General features: G+C 44.1%; 1 protein-coding gene across 16 annotated transcripts in view; it reads left to right on the top strand.

The window, feature by feature from the left end:
* Nucleotides 1–19,951, top strand: part of LOC140185133 (rho GTPase-activating protein 32-like) — a 583,009-nt gene that overhangs the window by 484,213 nt on the left and 78,845 nt on the right. For 11 of the 16 annotated variants that reach the window (XM_072238466.1, XM_072238464.1, XM_072238468.1 and 8 more), the window contains one exon: nucleotides 7,609–7,758. The exons of 1 other annotated variant lie outside the window; for it this stretch is intronic. In XM_072238466.1, the coding sequence (XP_072094567.1) occupies nucleotides 7,609–7,758 (150 nt within the window). Of the gene's footprint in view, nucleotides 1–2,326; nucleotides 2,365–2,958; nucleotides 3,214–4,235; nucleotides 4,256–7,608; nucleotides 7,759–19,951 lie in introns of those variants that run through there. 4 more of the 16 variants (XM_072238478.1, XM_072238479.1, XM_072238477.1 and 1 more) reach the window with 4 other exon arrangements.

Here is a 19,951-nt window from a genome sequence, read left to right as displayed (position 1 = left end):
TGCAGAAAAGGATTTTAACCCAGATAAGTGTGAGGTGTTGCACCTTGGTGGGGCAAATGCAAGGAGACATACACTGTCAAGGGCAAGTCCCTTAACAGTGTTGCTGAGCAGAGAGATCTTGTGATCCAAGTTCATGGCTCCTTGAAAGTGGCTACACAGGTCAATAAGGTGGTTAAGTAGGCTTACAGAATGCTTGCTTTTATTAGTCGAGGCATTGAGTTCAAATGTCAGGAGGCTATGTTGAAACTTTAAAACTGGTGAGGCCACATTTGGAGTATTGCATACAATTCTGGTTGCCTCACTCTCAGAAGGCTGTTGAGGCTTTGGAGAGGGTGCAGAAGAGTTTCACCAGGGTGCTGCCTGGTTTAGAGGGCATGTGCTATCACAAGAGGCTGGAAAAACTTGGGTTGTTTTCACTAGAGTATCGGAGGTTGAGGGGAGATCTGATCGAGATCTATAAGATTATGAGAGGCATAGGTAGAAAAGACAGAGTATCTGTTTCCCAAGGTTGAAATGTCTAATACCAGAGAGCATGCATTGAAGGTGAGAGGGAGTAGGTTCAAGGGGGGTGTGAGGGGTAAGTTTCTTTTACTCAGAGAGTGGTGGATGCTTGGAACGCGCTGCCTGGTTTGATGGTCCAGGCAAATACATTAAAGGCTTTTAAGAGATGTTTGGATGTAAGGAAGATGGAGCAACATAGACTTGGTGTAGGTTTTTTTTTTGATTTGCTTTTTAGTTAGTTCCGCACAACGTTATGGGCTGAATGGCCTGTTCCTGTGCTGTACTGTTCTATGCTTATGAAGGAGGCACTGCTTCTACAGTAATCGGATTGTTCACTCTGGAGTATTATCTCTTGGAGAATTGCAGAGCTCCCATTTAAGAAGCTTAGAGCTGATAGTGCATGGTATGTCGTATGAGTCACTGCAGAATTCCTTCAACTCGTGCAATATCCCTAACTAGAATAGATTAGATTATGAGGACATGCAGTCCACTTTTATTGTCATTTAGTAATGCATGCATTAAGAAATGATACAGTGTTCCTCCAGAATGATATCACAGAAACACAAGACAAACCAAGACTAAAAATAACTGACAAAAACCACATAATTATAACATATAGTTACAACAGTGCAAAGCAATACCGTAATTTGATGAAGAACAGACCATGGGCATGGTAAAAAAAAGTCTCAAAGTCTCTCGAAAGTCCCATCATCTCATGCAGATGGTAGAAGGGAGAAACTCTCCCTGCCATGAGCTTCCAGCACCGCAAACTTGCCGATGCAGCACCCTGGAAGCACCCGACTACAGCCGACTTTTGAGTCCGTCCGAAAACTTCGAGCCTCTGTCACCAAGCACCGAGCACCATCTCTGACGAGCGCTTCGACCCCGGCCCTGGCAATAGGCAAAGCCGAGGATTTGGGGCCTTCCCCTCCAGAGATTCTCGATCGCACAGTAGCAGCGGCAGCGAAGCAGGCATTTCAAAAGTTTCTCCAGATGTTCCTCTGTGCTTCTCACGTCTGTCTCCATCAAATCAGGATTGTGCACGGCCCCTATTTAACAAATACGATATCATTTCGGAGCGACCGCGCGTGCTGTGTCGCGCTGCCATCTTCTCCTCCCCTCCCCACTACTTGTGATGCACCTCTTCTGCGGTCCCCGGATACTTGCACACAGTAAACAGATCAGTCAGATGATAAGGTATTATGAGCCACTAGCCACTGAAACTATCTCTTCCACAGCAACACTCTTGAGTAAACAGGGAGAATGAAACTAGGGTGCCAGGTTGCCTGGTGAGTGGAGAATATCTGGTGTTTTGCATCAAACTCCTGACTCCAGGGCTATCTGTTTTAAGGCAAAGTTATAAGTGCCTCTCTGAGGTACAGAGAGGCACAATGATTCATGCACCTCTGTAACGTTCCATTTGCTGCACTGTGGTGCTGCTCGTACAGTATATCTGAAGTTGAGCTTCAAAGCTGCTGGGATTAAAAGCTTGAAACTTGGAGTTACATGTTTAATTTCAGAATTCTGTGATTTTTGACTTTAAAATATTTGCGCCTGTTCTCTTAATGTGGTCTATTTAAAATTATCATTAGTTCCACATCTAAATACGCACCACATGATCTTTAGGTCTCTTGATTATGTTGTTGCCGGAATGGAGTAATATATAAAATTTGCTATGTGAAATCTTGGTGTTACTATTCATCTGAACTGTGGAAGTAATCCAAAAAGTAATCCATTTACAGATTATACTGCAGTTATAGGACAGTTTGTTTGAATTAGTTACTCCCAGTTCACGTTCATCCCATGACTGCGTAGGTTTCCTCTGGGCGCTCTGATTTCCTCCCACAGTTCAAAGACATACCGGTAGGTAGGTTAATTGGTGCTTGTAAATTGCCCCATGATTGGGCTAGGGTTAAATCGGGGGTTGCTGAGTGGTGTGGCTCGAAGGGCTGGAAGGACCTATCCTGTGCTGTATCCTTAAAAAAATGTTAAAAATTAATCAGGAATGTTACAAAATAATTTGAGTGTAGTTACAGTTTGCAGATCACATTTGTTCTGATTTAATTGTATTATAATGCTGTTAAGTTCTAGGTTCTGTGGATCCAGATTTAGTGTATTAGGTGCCAGTAAGATAGCAATTGAAGATGTAGATTAATGTGAACTTATTTTGACTTTTTTTCCTTTCTTTCAATAATTTCTTGCAATTTGGGTTACTGCTGAGAAAGATCCCATATGTTTGTGTTGGGTTAAGTGATTTAAGTATTTTTTTGAATGAGAACCTAAAATTTTATAACCAGGGACCAATTCCCTTGACTGCTAAAGCAATTGTTTCACTTATGAAGGAATTTTTTTTTATTATTCCTTTACCATGTTGGAATGTGTGCGTAGCTGTATTTAAGCTGCTTGCACCTCCCATCTGCCTGGCCAGTGTTATTTCTGCTGCGCAAATAGCAGCTGTTGGTGCTGGTTCTCTCAGCTCTTGGGTTTCTGCAGTCTTAGGAATGCCATTTGGCTTTGTGCATGCTCCATTGACTCCTTCAGATCAGAGAGTTCTGAGCTCAGAGTCCGTGATCTGAACAAACAGAAGAAAGTTGTAATACGCAGGCCCAAGTTTTTACAGCTGACTTGGACTAAACTTTGCAGTGGATATTACTGGGAAGAATTGTACTGCAGGTACTTTGGCATCCCTCAACCCAGACCTATGACCACAAGGTTGGTTTTGGGGGTCTCTATTTATATTTTTTGTTGATATTTTGCACCCACTCTAAGGGTTAGATAGAGGGTGCCTTAATGATGACTGTGCACATAGGCATCCTGTCTGTTTAGGAAGTGCGAGAGACAGCTGCTCCTGTCTTTGATAGTTTGTTATTAAAACTAATTGAGCATGGATTGTCATCGCCTAGCTGGTATGATGTGCTCTTGTATGCATGTGTCATAGCTGGAAGGACGTCTAATGTAGTGATCGCGGTTGATGATGGTGTTCTCTATCATATTTTTCTGGTGTATGTTGAGGGATGCTCCATCCCTGTTGTATTGCTGTTTGAAGCAAGGAGAATAGTCTTTATTTCTGTTGTGCTAACAATTGAGTTTCTGCTGACAGAGTGAAAACTGTCAATCTGTATCATCGCTGTTTGAGTCAAAAGAACTCCTGGTCTTGGTCATGTTGTTTGGGTAGAAAGAGTGTTTCACTCACATTATTTGAGTGTCTTGGGTTTCTGATAAATTGGTCTAAAGAGGTGACTCGTGTAGCAATGTTCAACCCTAATTACAAGACCTAAGTGATGTCGCCTACCACTCTGATATTTTACACTTCTATTTTTAAAGCTTTGGATAATTGGGATAAAGTATTGGGATTAATGATGAGATTTTATTATTCTTTTCATCCTGTTCTGTATATTCTATGTTTAAGCTGTCTCTCAGTTAAGAATTAAGGTGTCAAAGTTATCTTGGTTTCAATCATCGTGCATCTGACTTTTTAACTACTTTGCTTGTTGATAAACGGGACCAGAACCTCAGTAACTTTCCCCACCTATCTCAGGTATTTCATCAGCAGAGCAGTGAGTTGTGTGTCTGGAATCCATGTAGTTTCACGTACAACAAATTGGCTGTAGAATGGCGCAATTAGTAAAGCTGCTGCCTTATAGTTTCTGTGGCCTGGGTTCAAATCTGATTTCAGGACCTGTCTGTGTGGAATTTCCATGTTCTCTCTGTTACTCTGTGGGTTTTCTATCACATCCCAAATGCAAGCAAGTTGGTAGGTTAATTTGTTACTGAGTAGTGTGTAGGTGGGTGGTAGAATCTGGGGGGAGTTGATGGGAGTGTGGGGAAAAATAAAATGGAATTTATGTGGAGTGAGTGTAAATGAATGCTAGATAAATGGCATGGTAGGTCAAATGGCCTTGTTTCTATGCTGTATGAAAGGCTTATTGAATTGTGGACGTGTATGTTCTCTACTCTAAACAGGTACTGTACATATTTTAGAAGGAATGTTGTTTAGTTGATTCCAGCCAAGAAGGGCTTACAGTTGAAGTAGAATTAGACATGCCTCCTGGATGGAATTTTATCTCTTACTGCAGGAAGTTGCTCATCTTAGCCAGCATTCACTGTCCATGTTTCCTGATCAATAACAGCAGTTGAGGGAAAGATTACTTCAAACTTGCTAGTGAAATCTCTTCCACTTGAGAGTTCAGATCGGGTGTGCACCATGTATCACTCTAACTCAACAAATGGTGTGCTTTTCTCATGTCTTTCCAGCTATCAGCTGTACAACAGACTCAGGTTGTTACAGTGCACATTGACACCATCCAACCTAGTTTTGTTTTGTAAGTACATGTTTGGCACAGCATTGTGGGCCAAAGGGCCTGTATTGTGCTGTAGGTTTTCTGTGTTTCTAAGTCATCAAGATTAGTTTGTGGGATTTAGATTTCATATCATATATGCCCTTGAGATGGTGGTGGTGACCTACCACCTTAAATTACTATAGTCCTGGTGAAGCACAGTGTTGTTGGGCAGGGAGTTCCAGGACCCAGTGACAATGAAGACTGGCAGTTATGTTCCTAAGTCATGATAACGTACAACTTGGAGGAACTACTGGTGGGGGATTCCCTGTGCACGTGCTGCACTTGTCCTCTTTCCTGCTAACAGTCCCAGGTTTGGCAGGGACTGTTAGGATAGCCTTAGTGAACAATTGCAGTGTGTTTCATTGCTGGTGGAGGAAGGAGTTAATGTTTAGGGTGTTGTGGGGTGCCAAACAAGTAGGGCTTCTTTCTTCTATCTGGTATTGCATTTCTTGAGGTGAGTTGGCATTGCATTCATCCACGCAAATAGACCAATAATCCATCATGTCTTTGACCAGCCTAGTTGTTGGTGGAAGGCCCTCAGAGTGCCAGAATGTGAGTTATTCACTGTAGGGTACCCAAGTTTTGATGTGCTCTTGCAGTAATAGCATTAACATGGCTGGTTCAGTTCAAAGTTTTGTTAGTAGTGACCTAGAGGCTATTGGTGGTAGCAGTCTTAACAATGGTAATATCATTGAATATCAAGTATAAGCAGTTAGATTCTGTTATGTTAGCAGTATTGATTGCCTGAGACATCTGCAGTGTGAATGTTAGAGTCATAGAACACTACAGCATGGAAATAGGCCCTTCAGCCCAATTAGCCCATAGCTTGTGATGCCACTTTCAAGGAAATCAGGATCTGTAGTCCCAGATCCCTCTGTGCTACCACACTCCTCAACCCTACTGCTCACTGTCGAAGACTCCGAATGATCCGGAGTTCATCCAGTTCCAGTTCCAACTCCAGCTCCTTAATACGGTCTGCTAGAAGCTGCAGCTGGATGCTCTTCTTACAGGTGTAGTCATCAGGGACACCAGAAGTCTCCCTACCTTCCCACATCCCGCAAGACTAGAATCCCAATATCCTGTCTGGTATCCCCACTGCTCTAAGTGTCCAATAAGGAATAAAGGAAGAATAAATAACAAAAAGAAGTCTCCTTGCTGCCTAGCCTCTCCTTGCCAAAGCCTTGATAAACCAAAGCCTTAGTTCCCCAGTCCAACACTGGCCCACTCACACAACGGTGACCCTGCTTATACCTAACCTTTTTAATGGTCCGTGCCAAGTGCCTAATTATGTGCAATCCAATGTCTCATTGGGAACTGTGGTGCGCAAAATATGCCGACTGCCCCCACTCACTTCTTTTTAGCGCTCTCTCCCTCTACGCAATCCAATGTCTCCTCTGGACAGTGGCGCGCAAAATGTGCTGGCTGTCCCCGCTTGCTTCTTTTAAACTCTCCTTCCAAACAATCCAGTGTCTCCTCAGAACTGTGGCGCGCAAAATGTGCTGGCTGTCCCCGCTTGCTTCTTTTAAACTCTCCTTCCAAACAATCCAGTGTCTCCTCAGAACTGCGGCGCACAAAATGTGCTGGCTGCTGCGGCTTGCTTTTTTAAACTCTCTCCCTGCAAGCAATCCGGTGAGTCCTTGGGATTGTGGTGCGCAAAATGTGCCAACTGCTCCTGCTCACTTTTTTAAAACTCTCTCTTTCCAAGCAATCTGGTGTCTCCTCGGAACTGCTGTGCGCAAAATATGCTGACTGAACCCGCTCGCTTCTTTTAAACTTTCTTCCTCCAAGCAATCCCGTGTCTCCTCGGGGCTGTTCCACGCAATGTGTGCCGACTGCCCCTGCTCGCTTTTAAACTCTCTTTCCTTCCAAGGAATTTGGTGTCTCCTCAGGATTGTAGTACGCAAAATGTAGCGACCGCCCTCGCTCGCTTTTTTTAAACTCTCTCTCCCACCAAGCAATCCAGTGTCTCCTTGGAACTGTGGTGCGCAAAATGTGCTGACTGCCGCAGCTCACTTATTTGAATATCTCTCTCCCTCAAGCAATCCATTGTCTCCTCAGGACTATGGTGCAGAAAATGTGCCAACTGCCCCAGTTTGTTTATTTTAAACTATTTCTCCTTCCAAGCAATCTGATGTCTCCTCTAGATTGTGGTGCGCAATATGTGCCAACTGCCCTCACTAGCTTTTTTAAGATTCTCTCTGTCTCCAAGCAATCTGGTGCCACCTTGGGACTGTGGCGCGCAAAATGTTACTTGCTACTTATCAGCCCAGGTCTGAGTGTTGTCTTGGTCTTACAGCATGCTGGCAGGGGCTACTTCATTTGCTGAAAAGGCAACAGTTTCTATCATGCCTTTCTATTTCCTTGTAAGAAATATCCAGAACTAATCCACTGGTTTTCAGAGCGGCATCTTAACCCAGTGCAGATCTGGGAAGTTTAGACCTTGTGTTCAGTCAGCATTCAGACCTGATCAATAGTGATTAAGGCAACTGCTCTCACCCAGTGTAGTGTGTGACATCTGTAGGTGCTCACTGTGAAATGGACCAGCGTTTACAGTGGAGTCTTTACCGATGAGCACAGCCCAGCAAAGCACAAGCAATGCCACTGCCCAATAAATCATAGCTTAGTTTGATCTGCCTCTTGGGAAGATCATGGTGAGCCAGTTGCAAAACAGAAGAATGAGCTGTAGTTTTATTGAAAGTTCAGATACACTTTGATGTAAAGCCCAATAGACTAAATTTCCTCTTCTATTCTTGTTTTTGTTCGGCAGTTTCAAAAAAGCACGGCAAGCTCATAACCTTCCTACGCACCTTCATGAAGTCACGGCCAACCAAACAAAAGCTGAAGCAGCGAGGAATCCTGAAGGAGCGTGTGTTTGGCTGTGACCTCGGCGAACACTTGCTAAACTCTGGCCAAGATGGTAAGGACCAAAATGGAGTGGTTGCAAAGTGAGGACTCCAGTAAATATTCCACCTTGCCTAGACTCCTGTTCAGTAATGTACTATACTGGGCAGATCTGTTGAAATACAACTCTAAATAATTCCCAGTCCTTATTTTAATTATGTTAATGAGTGTGTGTCTCTCTCTTTCGTGCAGGTGAAACGTTCCATTCAGAAAACCTCAGTAGTGTGTGGTTCCATGACTTTACTAATTTACTTTTTATTAAAGTAATGAGAGACACTGGGTTACAGTGGTAGTCTCCAACAGTTTGCTCAGTACTATTGCCCTGGTTACTGTAATTTTCCTGAGTTTCTCCCTCCCTTTTGATTAGGACATTACTTTTGTCCATATACTGCAAAATATTAATACTCCAGATTCACTTTCTTGAGCCATAGAACACTACAGCACAGAAACAGGTTCTAGTCCGTGCTGACCTGTTAATCTGCCTACTCTCATCGACCTGCCCCCAGACCACAGCCCTCCATACCCCTCCCATCCATGTACCTGTCCAAATTTCTGTTAAATGTTAAAATTGAACCTGCATCCACCACTTGCAGTGGCAGCTTGTTCCACACTTTCACCAGCTTCTGAGTGAAGAAATGCTCCCTCATTTTTCCCCTTTAACATTTCACCCTGAACCTGTGACCACTGGTTGTAGTCTCAGCCAACCTTGTTGAAAAAAAGCTTGCTTGCATTTCCCCTATTATTACTTTAGCTTTGAGTTTGAACTATCAGCCTCATAATTTTGTATACCTCTATCAAAGCTCCCCTCTATCTTCTACGTTCTAGGGAATAAAGTCCAAACCTATACAATCTTTCCCTATAACTCAGGTCCTCGGGTCCCAGCAACATCCTTGCAAACTTTCTTTACACTCCTTCAGTCTTATTTACATCTTTCTGGTAGGTCGTCATCATCATCATCAGGTGCCATGCCCAGTTTGAGCTTTGACTGCCATGGCCCACACACTCCTGTTTCTGGTCAAGTGGATCAATTCATTGGTATTCATTTCCAGTTCTCTGGCTGCTGTCTCCATCCTCATTTGTCCTTGCCTTCCTTTTGCTTTCTTCCCTTCAATCTCTCCCATAATTACTGTGGATTTTAACCCCTCTCCCCCCCCCCCCCCCCCCCCGGCTTCCTAATCACAGAAACTTCCTTTACGGCCCTATCTACCTGTAATACCATTTTCAATGAATTATGGACCTGTGTTCCCAGATCCCTCTGTTCTACCGCACTCCTTAATGCCCTACCGCTCACCGTTAAGACCTGTGCAAAAGTCTTCAGTGCATGTATTGCCTAAGACTTTTGTACATTACTGTATTTGTTGACTTAGAGCGGAGAGCGAGTTTGTAAATCTGGCAGGAGAGAAGAATGTTGGGAATGGTGAGTGTAAAGTGCTGCAGGAGGGCTGTGGGGCAGGTGGTGGAGGGGTGGTACATGTGTGGACACACCCAGCCCTGAGACACCAGACAAGGTCATTTGATTCCAAACAATTGGTTTATTGATCATTATAGAATGTCTCTCTGGTGCTTCCCACTCCCTCCCCTCTCCCTTCCACTTTTCCCAACCATAATTTCTCCTCTCTCTGCCCCCTTCCCACTTACAGTCCACTTGGAGACTCATATCAGAATCAGGTTTATCATCACTCATATATGTCACGAAATTTGTTATTTTGCGGCAGCGGTACAGAGCAATACGTAAAATTACTACAGTATTGTGCAAAAGTAGCTGCCACAGACAGGGTGCCAAAGACTTTTGCACAGTACTGTATCCTGGTTGGTCCTCCCAAAGTGCAACACCTGACACTGGTCTGCATTAAATTCCACTTGCTATTTTTCAGCCCATTTTTCCAACTGGCCTAAATCCTACTACAAGCTTTGATTGTCTTCCTCGCTGTCCACTGCACCCCCAATCTTGGTGTCATCTGCAAATTTGCTGATCCAGTTAACCACATTATCGTCCAGGTTGTTGATATAGATGTCAAACAACAATGGACCCAACACTAATTACAGGCCTCCAGTCAGAGAGGCAACCATCTACTACCGCTCTCTGGCTTCTCACACAAAGCCAATGTCTAATCCATTCCAGTCTTGAATGCTGAGTGACTGAACCTTCTTGACCAGCCTCCCATGCGGGACCTTCTCAAAGACCTTGCTGAGGTCCATGTAGACAATATCCACTGTCTTGCCTTCATCAACTTTCCTGGTGCCTTCCTCGAAAAGTTCTTTACGTTTATTTAGGCACGGCCTACCATGCACAAAGTCGTGCTGACTCTCCCTAATCAGTCCATGTCTATCCAAATACTTATTGGAAGTACCTTCCAATAACTTTCCCACTATTGATGTCAGGCTCACCGGCCTATAGTTACCTGGCTTATTCTTAGAACCTTCCTTAAACAGCAGAATAACATTAGCTATCTTCCAATCCTCCGATACCTGACCCATGGCTATGTATGTTTTAAATATCTCTGCTTGGGCCCAGGCAACTTTTGCACTAGCCTCCCACAGGGTCTGAGGGAACACTTTGTCAGGCCTTGGGGATTTGTCCACCCTAATTTGCCTCAAAACAGCAAACACCTCCTCCTCTGTAATCTGTATAGGGTACGTGATCTTGCTGCTGCATTGCCTCACTTCTGTAGACTGTGTCTGTCTCCCGAGTAAATCAGATGGAAAAAAAATGATTTAAGATCTTCTGCCATCTCTTTTGGCTCCATGCATAGATTACCATTCTGATCTTTCAGAGGATCAGTTTTGCCCCTCCCAATTCTTTTTCTCTTAATATATCTGTAGAAGCCCTGAGGATTCACCTTCACCTTGTCTGCTAGAGCAACCTCAGGTCTTCTTTTAGCCCTTCTGATTTCCTTCTTAAGTGGTCTCTTGCATTTCTTGTACTCTTCAATTACCTTATTTGTTCCTATCTGCCTATACCTGCTATACACCTTTTTCTTTAACTAGTGTCTCAATATCTCTCAAATACCAATATCCCTAACCCTGCTATCCTTGACTTTTATTCTCACAGGAACATACAAACTCTGTGCTCTCAAAATTTCACTTTTGAAGGCCTTTCCTCTTACCAAGTACCTTTGCCAGAAAACAACCTGTCCCACTCCACACTTGCCAGATCCTTTCTAATACCAATAGAATTGGCCCTTCTCCAATTTAGAATCTCAACCCATGGACCAGATCTATCTTTTTGCACATTTACTTTGAAACTAGTGGTATTATAATAACTAGATGCAAAATGGTTCCCTACACAATCTTCTGTCACTGTCTCACTGCTTCATCTAGCATCGCACACTGTCTCGTTAGAACTTCTGTATACTGATTAAGGAATCTTTCCTGAACACACTTGACAAACTTTTCTCATCTAGCCCTACAGTATGGGAGCCCCAGTCAATACATGGAAAGTTAATATCACCTACTATCACAGCCTTCTGTTTCTTGCAACAGTCTGTGATCTCTCTTCTTATTTGCTCTTCAAAATCTCGTGGTCTGTTGGGTAATCTGTAATACGATCCCAATGTCCTGGTCTTACCTTTCTTATTCTTCAGTTCTACCCATGAAGTCTTATTAAATGAGCTCTCAAGCCTGTTCTGTCTGAGCACTGTCTCATTTTCCCTGACTAGTAAGCCGCCCCTCCTCCTTTAATCCCTCCCGCTCTACACGTCTAAAACAACAGAACCACAGAACATTGAGCTGCCAGTTCTGCACCATGCCCGCCCCCGCTCCCCTGCGACCGAGTCTTACTAATGGCTACAATGTCATAATTCCAAGTGCTGATCCATGCCCTAACCTTATCGGCCTTTCCTACAATACTACTTGCATTGAATTAGACGTAGTTCAGAACATTAGTCTTACCATGATCAACCTTCTCATTTCTTATCTTGTATGTACATAAGCTTTAACAATATCTTTCTCCACAACCACTCATTCTCTCTTCTGGTGCTGTAGTTCACATCCCCTTTCAATTCTAGTTGAAGCCCCACCCCCGTGCAGCACCGGCAAACCTTCCCACTAGAATATTAGTCCCCCTCCAGTTCAGGTGCAAACTGTCCATTTCTTACAGGCCCATCTTCCCTAGGAGAGAGTCAAATGATCCAAAAATCTGGAACCCCTCTTCCTGCACCATCTTCTTCGCCATGTGTTCAACTGTATGATCTTCTTATTTTTGGCCTGATTAGCACATGTCATGGGTAGCAATCCTGAGATCACAGCCCTAGAGGTCCTGTCCTTTAATTTAGCACCTAACTCCCTGAACTCACTTTGCAGTACCTTGTTACCCCCTCCTACCCATGTCATTGGTGCCGACATGGATCATAAGCCCTGGCTGCTCACTCTCCCACTTATGAATGCTGAGGACTTGATCTGAGACGTCCCTGACCCTGGCACCCTGAAGGCAACATACCATCTGGGAGTCTTTTTCTTGTCCACAAAACTTCCTTTCTGTTCCCCGAACCAATGAATCTCCTATCACTATAGTTTGCCACTTCTCCCCCTTCCCTTCTGAGCATCAGTGCCAGAGTCCTGACTGCTGTTGCTTTCCTCTGCTAGGTCTCCCCCAACAGTATCCAAAGTGGTATACCTGTTGTTGAAGGGAATTGCTATAGGGCTGCCTGTCTCCTTTGCCCCTCCTGATGGACACTCAGTTACCTGTGTCCTGCACCTTTGGTGTAACTACCTGTATGTCCTGACTATCAAACACTTAGCCTACCGAATGACCGATTCATCCAGTTCCACCTCCAGCTTCCACCCATGGGCTCTCATTGTGCGAAGCAGCCCCGTGTAGCACTTTGTCAAAGGGTTTCTGAAAATCCAAATAAGCGACATCCACTGATTCTCCTTTGTCTTTTCTGCTTGTTATTTCTTCAAAGAATTCCAACAGATTTGACAGGCAAGATCATTCCTTCAGGAAACCATGCTGATTTGGCCCAATTTATCATGTGCCTCCAAGTGCCCCAAAACCACATCCTTAACAATCGACTCCAATATCTTCCCAACCACTGAGGTCAGGCTAACTTGCCTATAATTTCCTTTCTTGTGCCTCCCTCCATTCTTGAAGAGTGGCATTTGCAATATTCCAGTCCTCCAGAAGTATTCCAGAGTTCTAGTGATTCTTGAAAAATCATGATTAATGCCTGTACAATTTCTTCAGCTACCTCTTTGAGAACCCTCAGATATATACCCTCAAGTATATAAAGAGTAAAAGACAGGTGAGAGTAGATATAGGACCGATAGAAAATGATACTGGAGAAATTGTAATGGGAGATGAGGAGATGGCAGAGGAACTGAACAAGTATTTTGCATCAGTCTTCACTGAGGAAGACAGCAGGATACCGGACACTCAAGGGTGGCAGGGAAGAGAAGTGTGCGCAGTCACAATTACGACAGAGAAAGTACTCAGGAAGCTGAATAGGCTAAAGGTCGATAAATCTCCTGGACCAGATGGAATGCACCCTCGTGTTCTGAAGGAAGTAGCTGTGGAGATTGCGGAGGCATTAGCGATGATCTTTCAAAAGTCGATAGATTCTGGCATGGTTCCGGAAGACTGGAAGATTGCAAATGTCACTCCGCTATTTAAGAAGGGGGCAAGGAAGCAAAAAGGAAATTATAGACCTGTTAGCTTGACGTCGGTGGTTGGGAAGTTGTTGGAGTCGATTGTCAAGGATGAGGTTACAGAGTACCTGGAGGCATATGACAAGATAGGCAGAACTCAGCATGGATTCCTTAAAGGAAAATCCTGCCTGACAAACCTATTACAATTTTTTGAGGAAATTACCAGTAGGCTAGACAAGGGAGATGCAGTGGATGTTGTATATTTGGATTTTCAGAAGGCGTTTGACAAGGTGCCACACATGAGGCTACTTAACAAGATAAGAGCCCATGGCTGATTGGCAGGAAACAGAGAGTGGGAATAAAGGGATCCTATTCTGGTTGGCTGCCGGTTACCAGTGGTGTTCCACAGGGATCAGTGTTGGGGCCGCTTCTTTTTACATTGTACATCAATGATCTGGATTATGGAATAGATGGTTTTGTGGCTAAGTTTGCTGACGATACGAAGATAGGTGGAGGGGCCGGTAGTGCTGAGGAAACGGAGAGTCTGCAGAGAGACTTGGATAAATTGGAAGAATGGGCAGAGAAGTGGCAAATGAAGTACAATGTTGGAAAGTGTATGGTTATGCACTTTGGCAGAAAAAATAAACGGGCAGACTATTATTTAAATGGGGAAAGAATTCAAAGTTCTGAGATGCAACGGGACTTGGGAGTCCTCGTACAGGATTCCCTTAAAGTTAACCTCCAGGTTGAGTCGGTAGTGAAGAAGGCGAATGCAATGTTGGCATTCATTTCTAGAGGAATAGAGTATAGGAGCAAGGATGTGATGTTGAGGCTCTAAAAGGCGCTGGTGAGACCTCACTTGGAGTACTGTGGGCAGTTTTGGTCTCCTTATTTAAGAAAGGATGTGCTGACGTTGGAGAGGGTACAGAGAAGATTCACGAGAATGATTCCGGGAATGAGAGGGTTAACATATGAGGAACGTTTGTCCGCTTTTGGACTGTATTCCTTGGAGTTTAGAAGAATGAGGGGAGACCTCATAGAAACATTTCGAATGTTAAAAGGCATGGACAGAGTGGATGTGGCAAAGTTGTTTCCCATGATGGGGGAGTCTAGTATGAGAGGGCATGACTTCAGGATTGAAGGGCGCCCTTTCAGAACAGAAATGCGAAGAAATTTTTTTAGTCAGAGGGTGGTGAATCTATGGAATTTGTTGCCACAGGCAGCAGTGGAGGCCAAGTCATTGGGTGTATTTAAGGCAGAGATTGATAGGTATCTGAGTAGCCAGGGCATCAAAGGTTATGGTGAGAAGGCGGGGCAGTGGGACTAAATAGGATAAAATGGATCAGCTCATGATAAAATGGTGGAACAGACTCGATGGGCCGAATGGCCTGCTTCTGCTCCTTTGTCTTATGGTCTTATGAGCCAATCTGGTCCAGGGGACTTATCTACCTTCAGACCTTTCAATTTCCCAAGCACCTTCTCCCTTGTAATAGCAACTTCACTCACTTCTGCCCCCGACAGTCTCGAACTTCAGACATGCTACTGGTGCCTTCCACAATGAAGACTGATGAAAAATACTTATTCAGGTCGTCCTCAATTTCCTTGACCCCATTACTACCTCTCCAGCATCATTGTCCACTAATCCAATACCTACTGTCACCTCTCTATTACTCTTCATATATCTGAAAAAAAACTTTTGCTATCCTCTTTGATATTATTGGCTAGCTTATCTTCATATTTAATCTTTTTGCTCCTTACCTTCATATTTAATCTTTTTGCCATCTGTTGGTTTTTAAAAGCTTCCTAATCATCCAAGTGCCCACTAATTTCTGCTCTGTTGTATGCCCCCTCTTTTGTGACTTCTCTAATCCGCCACAGTTGTTCATCCGATCTTTAGAATACTTATTTGGGATATCTATCCTGTGCCTTCCAAATTGCTCCCATAAACTCTAGCCATTGCTGTTCTGTCATCCTTGCTAGTGTCCCCATCCATTCAACTTTAGTCATTTCCTCTATCATACCTCTTTAATTCCCTTTACTCCACTGTAATACTGATACATTTGACTTTAGCTTCTCCCTCTCAAACTGCAGGGTGAATTCTATCCTTTATCTTAAACTCCCTAATCAAATACAGTTCATTACACAACACCCGATCCAGAATAGCTGATCCCATTACTAGGTTCCCCCATCCCCCTGCCAGATCAGTTTAAACCTTTTCCAACAGATTCAGCAAACCTGCCCACAAGGATAATTGGACCCCTCTGGTTCAGGTGTAACCCAAACTTTTTGTACAGGTCATACCTTCCCCAGAAGAAATCCCAATGATCCAGAAAACCGAAATCCCTCCCTCTACACTAGTTCCTCTGCCATGCATTCATTTGAAAATCATCCTATTCTTGCCCTCACTTGTGCATGGCACAGACAGCAGTTCAGAAGTTACTAGCCTGAAGGTCCTGCTTTTCAGCTTTCTACTGAGCTTCCTAAATCCTCTCTTCAGGACCTCCTCTCTGTTTTTACCTATGTCATTGGTGCCAATGTGTACCATGACTTCTGGCTGCTCACCCTCCCCCTTTAGAATGCTATGGAACCGATCCGAGACACCCCTGACCCTGGCACCTGGGAGGCAACTTGCCATCCAGGTGTCTCTATCACATCCATAGAATCCTGTATCTGCTCCACTAACTATGGAATCCCCTATCACTATTGCAGTCTGCTTTTCCCCCCTTCCCTTCTGATCCTCAGTGCCAGGGACCTCATTGCTACGGCTTCACCCTGGTAGGTTGTTCACTCTCCTCTCCCCCACAAAAAAAAAAGTGTCCAAAGCGGTGTATTTATTATTGAGGGGAACAGCTACAGGGTACTCCGCACTGGTTGCCCATTTCCCTTCCTTCTGACAGTCACCCAGTTACCTGCCTCCTGCAACTTAGGGGTGACTGATTACCTCCCTGTAGCTCCTGTCTATCACTCACTCAGTTTCCCGTATGAGCCAAATGTCATCAAGCTGCAGCTCCAGTTCTTTAACACATTCTCTATGGAGCTGTAGCTCAGTGCACCTGATGCAGATGCAGTTATCGGGAGGCTGGAGGTCTCCCAGGATTCACATATCTAACACAAAGAACACAACACTACCCCTGGAGCACATCCTCATTGCTCTAACTATGCACTAACAGATGAAGAATGAAGTTCGAAGAATGAAGAAGAAGAAACCTACCTACTTACTTGCTCAAGTCTGTTTTCGCCAAAGCCTCCCCAACACTCACATAATGGCCGGTCTGGTTGTCCCTGCTTTATTTTTGTTTGCCTTTGTTTATGAATTGTGACTCAATTGGACCACCAGAAAAACAAAAGCCCGCAAGCATTTCAACCTAACTTCTTTTTATTGGACCTTGCCAAATGCCTTATTATGCACAATCCAATGTCCCCTCAGAAACTATGGAGTGCAAAATGTGCTGACAGCTCCCGCTCGCCTCTTAAATGCTCTCTCCCTGTACGCAATCCAATGTCTCCTCAAGAACTATAGAGCGCAAAATACGCAGACTGCCTCGCTCGCTTCTTTTAAACTCTCTCTTCCTCTATGCAATCCAGTGTCTCCATTGGTGCGCAAATGTGCCAGCTGCCCCTACTCGCTTTTTTCAACATTGGAGGGGCCCGGGCCTTTAGAGCAAGGAACGTGCCAATGTTTGACCGGTTTAAGTGCCGGCACAGATTGGAAAGTTTGGGTATGGACCGAATCGAGATGCCTGGGCACGGGCCTGAGAGTATATCAAAGTGGCAGGAGCTGGGTCCGAGAGCGAGGTATAAACTGATGTCTGACTGATTTAAGCGGCAGGCCAGATTAAAAAGTTCAAGGAGTGGAGGCTGAAGGTGAAGGGTGGGCCGGTGTTCAGCTTGCTGCTCAGCGAGGTTTACTCATCTCTGCGCTAAACTGAACCTGTGGCTTGCAACTAACGGGCTCCTGGAGCAGCTGCAGTGATGACTGCCTTTCTGGCTGTGAACTCACTTTTCTGAACTTCAGTTCTGAATGTTATTTGCTTACTTTTTGTTGTTTGCATGATTTGTTCTTTTTGTTTGCTCATTGCATGTTTGACGGTCATTTTTTAATGGGTTCTATATGGTTTCTTTGTTTTGTGGCTGTAAGGAGATGAATCTCAAGGTTGTAGATAGTATACTTACATACTTTGATAGTAAATGTACTTTGATCTTTGAAACTGTCTCTCCCACTATGCAATCCAATCTCTCCTCAGGAACCATGGAGCGCAAAATGTGCCGACTGCCCCTGCTCGCTTCATTTAAACACTCCCTCCTTCTACACAATCCAATGTCTCCTTGGGAACCGTGGTGCGCAAAATGTGCCGACTGCCCCTACTCGTTTCTTTTAAACACTCCCTCCCTCTACGCAATCCAATGTCTCTTCAGGAACCGTGGTGCGCAAAATGTGCCGACTGGCCCTGCTCGCTGCTTTTAAACACTCCCTCCTTCTACGCAATCCAATGCCTCCTCGGGAACCGTGGTGCACAAAATGTGCCGACTGGCCCTGCTCGCTTCTTTTAAACACTTCCTCCCTCTACGCAATCCAATGTCTCCTCGGGAACCGAGCTGCGCAAAATGTGCCGACTGAGCCTGTTTGCTTCATTTAAACACTCTCTCTCTCTACGCAATCCAATGTCTCGTCTGGAACTGTGGCATGCAAAATGTGCTGACTGCTCCTGCTTGCTTCCTTGAATACTCCTCCCTCCCTCCCCACTTTGTTTTTTTCCTTTAATTTCATATATCTTTAACTATTTTTACTTACCCACTAATGGTGGGTTAGTTCCTTGCATTTTTTCTTTATCATTGGAACGCAAGTTCTCTGGGTTCCAAGAGACATAGGTGATTCACCGCCATCTTCTCAAAGAAACATAAGAATTGGAAATAAGTTCTGGCTCTAGCTTTGATATTCATTCAGCAAGAATTAATTTTAAAAAATGTGAGGGTTGTCTGCTTCTATAAACAGATGTACCATTTTGACTATTAAACCTAACTGGATCATAGCTTGCTCCATTTTCGTACCTAAACTGTGTTCTTGTATCACAGAAGTTTTGAGCGGTGCCCACAGTGGCAATGGAACAAAATAAAGGTACGAAATCCACATGGGGATTTGAATAAGAAAATGAGCATTTTAATTTCAGCATGTTTTTGGTTCAGTAGTATTTTAGATAAATGGAAAATGTGATGTGAAGGATGAAAAATAAGAGAGCATTGGAAAAGGGTGGAGGTTTTAGCCACATCAAGGTCATTGGGTTCGCGTTACGATGACTGTGATGAAGAGGATATGGCTTGCCAGCTAAATTCTGGGTCAGACTGGATTACGTGAGCAATTGTTTATTCTTGGGCGGGAGAGGAATGGAATCCATAGCCAAGGTTGGAATTTTTGGGAGGACAGGATACAATAAGTTAATGCTTCTCTGAAACACAAGAAATTCTGCAGATGCTGGAAATCCAGAGCAACACACACAAAATGCTGGAGGAACTCAGCAGGTCAGGCAGCAACTATGGAAAGGAATAAACAGTCAACATTTTGGGCCGAGACCTTTCATCAGGACTGGAAAGGAAGGGGGAAGAAACCAGAATCCCTCTTTTTTCCCCATTCTCCTCCAGTCCTAATAAAGGGTCTCAGCCTGAAATGTCGACTCTTTAATCCTCTGTGTGAATGCTGCCTGGCCTGCTGTGTTCCTCCAGCATTTTGTGTGTGTTGCTCTTCATGCTTCATTGTTTACTTCGGAGTCAGTTCAAAATCTGCTTATTGTCTTATGCACAAGTACACAGGTGCACCGGTGCAGTAACATCACAGTCACATCATAATAGAGTTACAACATTCTCAGGAAGAACATAATTTACCAAAATTACATAAGAATTTGCAGAATTATAGCAGAAAACTACTGCAGTCATTAATATTGCTATACTGAAGTTGTGATTAGGGTTCTGGAAGTTGGTTCAAGAACTCAGTGGTTGAAGGGAAATAACTGTTCTGGAACCTGATGGTGTGGGACTTCAGGCTTCTGTACCTTCTGCTTGATGGTAGCTGCAAGAGAGGGAATGGTGGAGATCTTTGGTAGATGTTGCCTTCTTGAGGCACCACCTGATGTAGATACTACCAATGGAGGGGGACGGATGTACCCATGAAGTATTGGGCTGAGTTCATTATTCTCACAACATTTTATATTCCAATGCATTCAAATTGCACCAAGCCATGATGCAGCCAGTCAGGATACTTACAACAGTACAACTGTCGAAGCTTGTCACTCTGATCATGCTAAGCCTCCTTAATCTTCAAAGAAAGTAAAGACCCTTGTATGCCTTTCTTGTAATTGCATCTATGTGCTAAGGCCAGTATAGGTTATCTGATATGTTAAATCCCAGGAGTTTAAAGCTACTGATCCTCTCTGCTGCCAGTCACCCAATGTGGATGGGCACGTATGCCCTTCTTCCCCTTCCTGAAGTCAATAATCAATACTTTAGTTTTCCAACTTTGGTGTCCAGATCTTGACTATTGCTGTGCACTTCTTGATGTCTGCCTGAGATGAGATGCAGACTGTAGTCAGGATGATGGTGGAGAACTCTCTTGGTAGGTAGAATAGTCAGCA

Source organism: Mobula birostris, chromosome 20, assembly GCF_030028105.1.
Source record: "Mobula birostris isolate sMobBir1 chromosome 20, sMobBir1.hap1, whole genome shotgun sequence".
Classification (NCBI taxonomy): domain Eukaryota; kingdom Metazoa; phylum Chordata; class Chondrichthyes; order Myliobatiformes; family Myliobatidae; genus Mobula; species Mobula birostris.
Note: the sequence above shows the minus strand (reverse complement) of the source record. Positions and strands in the feature narration are given on the sequence as shown.